The 10618-nt window shown below is 32.6% G+C and overlaps 3 protein-coding genes across 4 annotated transcripts; 1 reads left to right on the forward strand and 2 right to left on the reverse strand.

Annotated features, from left to right (window-relative positions):
- Positions 1-339: 339 nt before the first annotated feature.
- Positions 340-3789, reverse strand: LOC116769209 (periplakin). Of its 2 annotated transcripts, none has more exons than XM_061529383.1 (8): positions 3631-3789; positions 2843-2938; positions 2605-2709; positions 2341-2442; positions 1965-2096; positions 1127-1291; positions 694-831; positions 340-482 (listed from the first exon to the last, which is right to left on the reverse strand). In XM_061529383.1, exons 1-8 carry the CDS (start codon positions 3631-3633, stop codon positions 390-392), a joined length of 834 nt encoding a protein of 277 aa, XP_061385367.1. In that variant the 5' UTR covers positions 3634-3789; the 3' UTR covers positions 340-389. The 2 variants fall into 2 exon arrangements, with proteins under 2 accessions (XP_061385367.1, XP_032516141.2); XM_032660250.2 differs by having other exon boundaries at positions 2605-2712.
- Positions 3790-5620: 1831 nt separating this feature from the next.
- On the reverse strand, positions 5621-7233 carry LOC116768984 (mitochondrial import inner membrane translocase subunit Tim17-A). The gene is made up of 4 exons (XM_032659926.2): positions 7077-7233; positions 6826-6989; positions 6561-6738; positions 5621-6351 (listed from the first exon to the last, which is right to left on the reverse strand). The coding sequence occupies exons 2-4, from the start codon at positions 6967-6969 to the stop codon at positions 6176-6178; spliced, it is 498 nt and encodes a 165-aa protein (XP_032515817.1). The 5' UTR covers positions 6970-6989; positions 7077-7233; the 3' UTR covers positions 5621-6175.
- Positions 7234-7428: 195 nt separating this feature from the next.
- On the forward strand, positions 7429-8248 carry LOC116768985 (trafficking protein particle complex subunit 1). Its single transcript, XM_032659927.2, has 2 exons — positions 7429-7687; positions 7821-8248. The coding sequence occupies exons 1-2, from the start codon at positions 7589-7591 to the stop codon at positions 8157-8159; spliced, it is 438 nt and encodes a 145-aa protein (XP_032515818.2). The 5' UTR covers positions 7429-7588; the 3' UTR covers positions 8160-8248.
- The last annotated feature ends 2370 nt before the right edge of the window (positions 8249-10618 follow it).

Raw genomic sequence — 10618 nt, forward strand, 5'->3', positions numbered from 1 at the left:
TCATTGTCAACAAAATACTGTAAAAATATCCTAACCTGGAAAAAAATCTCAAAACCGCTAACGATATTTCCCTCAACATTATCTCGAAAGGATTTTTTGGTCGCTAAAAATCTATTAGCAACCCAAAAGCACGGACAGTTTTACATCTTTGCTTCCTAACTTCGGTCCTTAAATTAAACTTTGACGACTTTGAAGATATATTTACGACATTTAAAATATAAACAACGGACATACAATTGCTAGTTAGATTTGATTAGTTTTGCATCTTGTACGTTTCATAATAATCTCCCGTCAAACCTTCACTGAATTATAAATACGAGACGTAAATGAAACGATAACTTATAAGAAGCGTTTATTCAACAATACGTTATATGTGTTACGTCGTATATTCACCCGGAGGGACCTCCTTTAACAGACGCCTTAAGCCGATTATTTTCCTCGACTAAGGCCTTTACTCTTAACTCGTATTTCTCCCTTAATTCCTGAAAGAAACATTTTAAGTTATAAAATTCACAAAACTGACAAAAATATTTACAAGCCTTATTTTTTTTTGTGCAAAAAAAGGAAATTATATATATAAAAAATGTTTTTTTTTCTTCATAATTTTCATTATCGTTGTGATGATTTCCTGCAGTGAGTTTTCCTGTAGGGAGCGTCAGTATAGCTGACGGGTAGCTCTCAGGTGACGCGTACCTTGAATATGGCGAGTTGTGTTTCATATTCTTTGCGGAGGTCGTCGTTAATGTTGGAGCTGGTCTGAGCTCTCTTCAGCACGAGGTCGTACCGCTCCTTCTCCCCCTTGAATCTGGATTCCAGAGCTTGGAAACGGTCCTTGATAACGAACAATTTAAAATAAATCAAAGTTACGCACAAAAAATACTATTTCTTAGCCGTTACTTCGTTAGAAATCTCTAAAATTAAATATATCTGTGATTTTGAAGGCGAGCGAGATTTGCAACATGTCAAAATATGAACAGGCTTTGAAACCGCTACTTCCCGTATATTACACTCGCTTCACCAACTAAGCTATGTGAGTTTTAACTGAATCCTCCGCGTTACTCCAATGTTAACCGTATGATTAGTATATTTCTCACGAGGCTATCTTTTCCCTCGTGAGTGTACGAACCTCCATAGCCTTGACCTCCGAGTTCCTTATCTCCAACAAGTCCTTGGTTATCTGATTGATGTCTTTCAGCGACTGCACCTGGGTAGAGAGCGCCTCGATCTGGAGCTCTTGGTTCTTGACCATCTTCGTCTTGTCGAAGATCATTCCTTTGGCTTTACTTAACAGCTGTGGATGAACCGTATGCTGATTCAGCTCTCTCGTAGCTTATACGTTGGTTACGTTCAGAAATTTCATCGTAAAAATTCTAAAATACTTTCTACAATAGCTTTTGATAAAGTTAATATCGATCGTCGCTAACTTCTATCCGAGGGCAGTCTAAACGTGGGGAAGTATTTGAAATAAAAACCCCAAGGTACAGGCCCCCAGATTATTTCCGACCATAAAGACATCTGAGACATTCGCAAGAATTTAATTAAATAAAACTAATATTTTCGGACTGCCGCGTGTTATTTTATGTATTATTTGAACTACCCACTACCGACGTTTCGTTCACTTTGCAGCAACCCTGATGACGGACAGACGAACGAACCGTGATCCGAAAAAATTAGTTTATTTTATTCACGGACCATTTTTGCAAAAGAATCTTAAGTACGTTCTATTATACTTATATTACAGTTTTAAATACAGCTGTTGAATAATTTAATTTAGGCAAAATATCTAACACAGATAAAACCCACAAGTTATATGAGACAAGATTTGTACACCAAGCGTAGGTGTCGGAATTAGTCTGGCAGAAACACTAATATAGATAAAGCTCCCAAGACATGCCCATGACATTAGTACCCGGCTACTTCAATGGCCGTTAGTCCCTGCCCGCCATCCTCTGTAACCGACTCACCTCCTCGTGCTGTTGTTTGATCTTCTCGATGACCTCCTGGTTCTTTCCGCCGGGTTTTGATAGCGCCGCTTGTAACTCTGTCTCCAAGTTCTTGACTCTTGCTTTCAGCAGATCTATCTCTTCTTCTCTGACCTTAATTTAACTCGTCGTTTATATAAACCTATAGCTATGCAGCATATGTACATACGTACGTGTATTTTAATTAAATATTTTTTTGTAATAAATAAGAATATATACGATTTAATGATATGCAAATAAAATAATAAATTTAATGCAGAAAATCAATAATTTTAAAAACCTTTCTGATGTATGTTGATTATTAAATACTATTTCCCAAACATGTGTACGTGTGTGCTGTGTATATTAATGACCTCACCTTCAGTTCCAACATCAGTCCATCAATACTTCTCTCGCTCTTAACTTTCTCCAACTCTTCAATCTTTTTCAGCAGATCCTGTTCTCGTTTCTGCCAGTCTCCCTGCAAACGTTATAAAGACTCTCATTAGCAAAAATACTCTTTTACTTCGCAAATTACTTTTGCAAACTCAGAAATTATATGAATCAAGAAAATATCAACGAGTCTTGGACTATGTTCGTCTATTTAACGGATTACTTAACAGCTATTCATGTCCAAACTCACTGATTCCTCTGGTTTTGAAGGTTCAGGTTTAGCTTCAACTCTCGACTCAGTGACGTCAGGTTTCTTTCCCTGTTCAGGAACTTCAGTCTGTCCGACCAAATCCTCCTTTTCCAAAGAAATAAAAATAATAAAACAAAAGATCTTAATATATTTATGATAACTTTTTAAAGTTTAAATCTCATGTAGCTTGTTAAGACGTGTAAGTATTCTTTATTTTTAACATAGATATATTATATACCTGTTTATTCTCAGGAGCTGCGCTATTCAATTTGTTCGTGATCTGTTCCCCATCGCCGACCTGCGGGGACTCCGGCTTCTGTTCTTGAGCATCGGCCTACATTAAGTATATTCATTACCTTAGATTTATCGAGTGATACAATTTTGACGATTTTATAATACTAATCATGCAATTATACAATTTTTAAATTAAAATTGGTAAGTAACATAAGAAATTCGATAAAATAGGTGCATTCTCATAGCAGACTCAGTGAAAATGCCGCAGTAAAAATTTTATAAGGTAATCTCCCTTATCCCAGTATACAAGGCGTTTCATGTGCTACGTTTACTGTTTGTCATGTTTCGCATGAAATATTCATATCAAACTTAAAGCTTTACATAAATTAGTGAAACTTTTAATGCGCAAGTCATAACACGTAAAGCACGCCGCTTTGAGAATAATTTATGCAGATTATAATGTCAGCGTATTTATAAAGATAAGTCTAGTATACTGGAAATAATCAAGGAAATCTGTACAACGCATTAAGTGGAGTACTTCTTCGTTTTAACAACAGATACTTTTGTACCAGTGTTAGTACCTTAGTGTCACGAAATATTCTAACTTTAGTCCATAAAGACCTCATATCAATTCCTTCCGAACCCTCTAATATAGACAACAAAGTTGTACTAAATTCATGATTCTCCATTAAAGTTACATTAAAAGCACATTTGTAAAGAAATACGATGACTTGACAATTATTTTTTTTATATAAAAGTTATGATGGGGCACCAAAAAGGTTAAATACTTACCATAGTGTTGTCGAAAAGTAGGCTAACTTATTGTCAGGATAATATGCTTATCAAAATTCTTGTAGATGCAAACGACGCACAAAATTCACTGAAACTATCTATTTCAGGAGTTGGAACGCGTACGTTTAAAAATAGAGTACGTTTGAGAATGCTCATGATTCACTACTTTCGCGCGTAACTTTTGATTTGTGAGTTAAAATATTAATTTGGGGTAACACCATTTACTAGAGATCTGTAGTATTTACTAAAGTATTTACTTCATAATTTAAAGGTTTGTATTAAATAATTAAAAAAATAAATAAATATTTATAAATTACCTCTCCTATAATTGAAAAGTGCCACGACCCTTACCATATCTCTTAACTATAAATCACTTCATAGTAAGAATTTATTCACTCTTTCATATGTTACTTGCAGACTTGGAATCTTTACAATTTTCAAGACATCACAAAGCCTTAGAGAAAAAAGTGACATATTATTATGGATAATCCTTATAAAGAAATTTCATAACCTCAAATAAAACGCCGTCATGGCTTCATGCTCATGATTAAATTTCATTTTTATTGAATATCAACAAACTTTATAATATTACTTCAATTTCAATGACTTGTTCTGATAATTTTGGCTAAAACCTTAATAGTAAAAACACAAGAAAGAGTGCAAGATACATAAAACATCAAAATAGAGATACTTTATTTGTGAACAATTTAGTGTTTAAAAATTTGCTTAACTCAAATAAAAACGAAATTTCCCCCCTTACACCTAATATTATGATTAATATATTATAACAATAACCGTGTAAAAAATGCTGGAATTTAAAATACTATAATAGAGAAAAATTATAACTATAAGTAGTTATAACTTTATTACATTTTCAATGTCGCCAAAATTAGTGCTTGAAGTAATGAAAAATATTGAAAAACGTTTTGTTTCTCCTCAATCTAATTTCAATACTAATGCTCTGAATATATTTCATTTTACCTTGCTAACTTATCATATTCAACTTAAGTTCAAAATAATATGCCCTGTTCTTTATAAAATAAAATGACAACACCGTTGTCATTTGTCATGATGACAAATAGAACATTGTTTTAAATTCGTAGGTAACTGGTTTGAAACTGAAAATTATAAACGGATTTATTTATTACAACCAAAATTACAAGTAATATTTATAAGTACGTCTAAATAGAAATATTGTAAGAACAGAAAAATCTATTTATCATATGGCATAGTATGACGGTTAATAATGTAAAAATTTTTTGTTCATAAGATTTATTTTTCAGTTAATGATGACATCTGAAAAAAACGCTCAAATCAGCCAAGCTAGGGAAACGTTCCAGATACTGTATCAGATATCTCAACTCCTCAGCACTGGCTTGGACACAGAAACCCTCACAATATGCATCAGGTTGTGTGAATTAGGCGTAGATCCCGAGGTGTTGGCTCACGTCATCAAGGAGATACGAAAAATGGGAGAAGCCACAGTTCATGATAAACCAGTAAACTTACAAGTATAAATAATGACGTTTAAAATATACATAAAAAGCCGTAAAGGTTGGACAAGAGAGATATATCGAAACAAACAGCATTCTTTAAGACAACTAATAATCTCAATCATTAATATAATTCTCGATCATTAACTTATATTTGAAATAAATTTTTAATACATACACTGATTGAAGACAAAGCTTTTAGCACTATGAGACGAAAACTTCTCACCAATCCATGGATCATCATTGGGACCTTTAGCTGTTAAAAATCTTGCTCCCACTACTGCATACAAATTTACAACAAACCTATTCTTAGTGACTATAATGTTGTCAAGTATTTCAGACACAAAACAGAAGAATAATATTGTTTATATAGGGTTGCATGTTTATAACTATCCAAAATGAATGTGTTAACTATTAGTAATGTACATATAGTTCTACCGTCATAGAAACAACTTAGTTAAGTTAAAATAACTGTAGGATGAAATAAAACAAATATAAGTATTGAATTGTTTCTATTAAAAACCAAACATCACATCGGTAGGTAGTCCATGTCGGGTAAAATGTGAAACAGTGTGATAAAATGAAAGAATGGGCCAAATAAGTCTTCCAGAATATCAACGATCGAACCGAGTCAATCAGCACCGCTATACAATTACCCGAATCACAATACAACAATATGGGAAACAAATAAATATATTGTATGTGAATCACTACCACAGAATGTGAGGTTTAACTAAACCAAGCAAAGTGTAATTATGAGCAATCAGTACCGAACTGAAAATATCACAGATGCAAATAATTCACTCATTAATCCTGGATCGGGATAAAAAAATAATTTATAAACAAAAACTATGCCCAATGGCAAGAATTGTATGTGAAATTGTGCAGTTAATATATCAAAATGTAATATATAATGACAATATAATCAAGAATTAATTGTATTTACTGTATGTCGTACAACTTATATAATCGTCCGCAATAAGCTCCAATAATATAATAGATTACTTCAACTTGACATATATCACTGCACAATGTTGACCAATTTAATGTATCTATTGAAAACTTTGGCCCGGTGACTGACTCTGGCCTAAAACTGAGGGGTCTTCAAATATTGGCTGCTGCGGTTTGAACTGCTCCGATGATATTCTGGTGAACATTATACCTATGCCTTCTATTAACGCTAACAGAATGCCCCCTACTAGAGCACTACCTGCCATCGCTGGAACACCTAAAAAGTTGATACTCGGTAGAATTTGTTGCTAAGAGAACATTTAAATTTATTGATTGTTTTATACAGCAAAAAACAAATATATGTGATTTAAAATGGAAAAAATATAATAAGCAATCAATGATAAACTCTCATTAGAAATTTTAGAAGCTTCTTCTTCAAAGTTGGTATTACTAACTAATGTATTTTTAGCTTTAAATATAAGTTACCATTTCTAGCTGCCAGGATCCCACCAGTTAATGCTCCACTCATTATGGAGTTCCAAGGATCTTCCTTTTGTCTTAAGTACACCAGAGAGCAATCAATCGTTGAAAACATGCCTCCCCAAACTGCAAAGTTACCACCTACTATTGGCGATCGCTCCTTCATGGCTGCCAAACTTCCAAGCTGTATTATAAATACTTAAATTGAAATCTCCTTTTTTAAAACACAATACTGAAGGTGAATTTATGATATAGAAGTGTGACAAAATACCATTTTTCTGCTAAATCCAGTTGGAGCATTTCTGAATCCTTTTATTGAGTGAAAGATACCACCGCCTATTGCGCCCATCAAAAATGCACCACCAGCGTCGTCTAAAATACGCCACGGACAGGGTTCTCTCGAATATTCGTCCATTATTTATTTATAAATTTATTCTGGAATAAAAATGTACGTAAAAATATTTCTAACCTCCACATTTTCATTCATACATTGTATGCACCAGAGATCATATTTTAACTCACCAAAACATAAAAGTATTACTATTTTTGGTATAGCTACTGGTGGTCACTTTTGATTTTGTAAATTTTCGATATATTACTATTTTACATCATCTTTCGCACTTCTTTTACAGTAAGAGACAAGGTTGAAGGTCTAAGAACCAAAGACAATTACATATTTTCTTTTTATTCTTAAAATGCTATGAACAAAAATTGTTAAAATAAAAGAAACTTTGAGTATCTTTATTAGTTTTGTTGAAGAATATTAAGTTTGGTTATATCGCAACAAATTAATGTCTAAATTAAAACACATAAGTACGTATGTAGCCATAATTTTGTATTTTTCAATACAGCAAACCTGCTATTTTGACGTATGAGTTGTGACAGATTTCAGTATAAAATTGAAGATAGGTCGCCTAGTAATTTAAATTCTACGAGAAAAATTATAGAATTGATACATATGTATATTATAATGTAATAAAACCGTGTATAACTGAAGTAAATATTCTTTAATTTTATAGTCTTAAGAATACAAAATGACAATTTATAATTTATATATATTTGATCGCTATGGTACTTTACTGTACTATGGGGAATGGAACAGAACTAAACAAGCGGGAATGTCGCGAGAGGAGGTAATATTTATTGTATCTTTAATTCTATTATGTTTAAGATAAAAACTTTTATTACTCTATCAAATTATTTACTACCTAAACAACTATAATTATCATGATCTGAATCTCAATAATCTCACAGATACTTTTTTAGGAAGGGAAACTAATGTACGGAATGCTCTTTTCAATCAAATCATTTGTTGCCAAAATATCGCCACTAGATCCCAAAGATGGTTTCCTGAACTACAAAACATCTAAATATACATTGCATTATTTAGAAACTCCTTCAGGATTAAAGTTTGTTATGAACACAGACAACCAAGTGCAAGGAGTCAGAGAATTGTTAAAGAAAATATATGCAGAGATCTACGTTAAATATATAACTAGGAACCCTTTGTGCGGAATCGGTGAACCCATAACAAGTGAACTCTTCAAAACTAAACTGGATGCATTCATCAAACAAGCACCGTTCACCGCAGCACGGGCATCTTGATAAATATATTATGATAAAATTAATTTAAGAACTATTAAGATATAACTTTGTGTATATAAATAAACTTATAAACATCATCAGAACTCGAATTATTTTGTTATTGCATTCTTTTCTGGACTCCAAAGTCATTATTATAATCAACATATATTTCCTGGCTGATATTAAAAAAGCTTTGTTACTATACAAAGTATACATTCATTAATGCTTACTTAGAGCACCAATCGGCATTAATAAACATCTTACCTTATGGATTCTGCCAATGTCAAGTTTTTTTAATTTGGTCATATAAAGAGGTTTTGATGAACAAATGAGGTTGCGGCTTGGTAGTGAAAATTTTTTCTTAATTCAGAGACCATTCACTTTGTGAGACATTATACTAAAAGGGTTAGTTGATTAAAACACAAATAAACTAAAGATTGATGTTATTTAAAAAAAAAATTAACAATGAATTTTAAATCAATGTAGCGAGGAGATCGTGGACAGAAGATGTTATTGGAAGTTGTCATCAAGTCTGTACTCACAAAGCGAGCTGTCGCTTATTCGTATCTTGGCTAGGTAAACATGAAAACACGCATGCCCCAGCCTTCATCAACAGATCATACTTGTAACACTGTTGTATCTCATTTTAAGTGAACTATTGTTTTTATAAGGAATAAATATCTTTAAACCGAACGCCGTATGTATTTTTTGGATATTAGAGAGTCAAGGACGAGTGGGAATTGAGGATTGTACATCCACGTAGTATTTCCCTTTGACCCTTTAAAATAATTATTCTTTTGCCAAAACGATGCTCAGGATGTTAAAAGGCGCTGTCTTGCGATGGGGAGTTAAGCACTGGGGAAAACCCTGTAGTAATTCATACATCTTTGATGCATCTCCGTGACAGAAGTATAGAGCTTCATTATAATGATATGAACAACGTGAGAGAGCGTCTTCAATCTTTAAAAGGTAAGGAAGTTTATGTTTGAATTTAAAGGGCTTTCTTTGAAGCCTGAAAAACACTTAAAATCACTGACAAAAAACGGATTTGCATAATTAATAGGTCCTGATCAAAATTACAGCAATAATAAACTGTAAAATATTTAATCATTTTTTTTATCTACGAAATATAAGAGCTGCGGTTATACCCAACATTAAAAAAATAAACATTTGAGGGACACGCGAAAAGATGATTATACAAAGACCTATAGGTTTAAATGAAAATAATATATTTTCGGATATACTACGCGGATTTTATTATTTTAAAATTACATAATCCCGACGTTTTGGTTACTTTTCAGCAACCGTGATCATGGGCAGACGAGATGTGAGATCTCGATCCCGAAACGTCGGGATTATATGTAGTTTTAAAATAATAAAATCCGCGTAGTATATCCTAAAATATATTTGTTTCATTTAAATGAATAAAACTCGCGGAAGTCTTAGATCTCATTAACACATATGGGTACCTAAAAATAATATGGAATACCTAGGCTTACAAAAAGTATGATACCAAACATTAATCATATGCACTTGAATATTAGATAAACTAGTGAGATACCACTACTGCAAACTTCTAAGAATTATTTAATAATTAAATATAGTAGATTTAATACTCTTCACAGTGTGTTATCGCAAAAAAAAAATGAGTGGCCTGGTTTCATGACCTATTTTATATTATTTCTCCAAATGCACTTATGCAATATCGTACACTCTTAGATCTGCCATATTGTCTCAGTATTTAGATAAAGTATGCCGAAAAATGAATTTGATAACTCGCAGTGACATCAACACAAATTGCGTATCAAATATAAGCTTTTAAGAAATAGTAATTTAAAATGTTTCGTTGTCTTTAATGGACTTAGTGAACTCTATAGTAATAATAACGACACACTGTCACTATATAGGGGAAATAATATATCCAAATGTAACTAGGAATAGCGAGAGTACAGAAGTAAACGTCGACCAGCTTTCTAAAATATGAGATTTGTGTAAAGAAAAAAGAAAGGAACGTAATGTTATATACAAAATCAATGCCCAAGAATACACTTTTAATACGCCGTAATGAACACCAAATTAGCAACCGAAGTCTCAAACAGCTGGTTGCATATCCATTCTCCTTCTCCCTTCCATAGAACTTGTAACCTTCGAGGATATGTGGTTTTACATTATCTACTCAGAAAGATTGTTGAGGGGGTCTTCAGAGACTTTTGGATAAGTTGAAGATAAAGTAATAGAAGGTTGGAATTGGGCTCGGAAGTTGTTAAAATTTTAACTCTTGTTAAAGTTATATGTACCTCTAAAGCTCAACTTGTGAGCACAAACAATAAAATAAATTATTTTATTTAAATTAACATTTATCACAAAAATGTTGGGATGCCGCAACATTTGCTCAAAAGCAATGCGCCTTGTTAAATTTTGTAACAGTCTAACACTTATTTTTTTTTGTGTATCAATTGTCTAAATGTAAAATCACATGA

This window comes from Danaus plexippus, chromosome 5 (assembly GCF_018135715.1).
Source record: "Danaus plexippus chromosome 5, MEX_DaPlex, whole genome shotgun sequence".
Lineage (NCBI taxonomy): Eukaryota > Metazoa > Arthropoda > Insecta > Lepidoptera > Nymphalidae > Danaus > Danaus plexippus.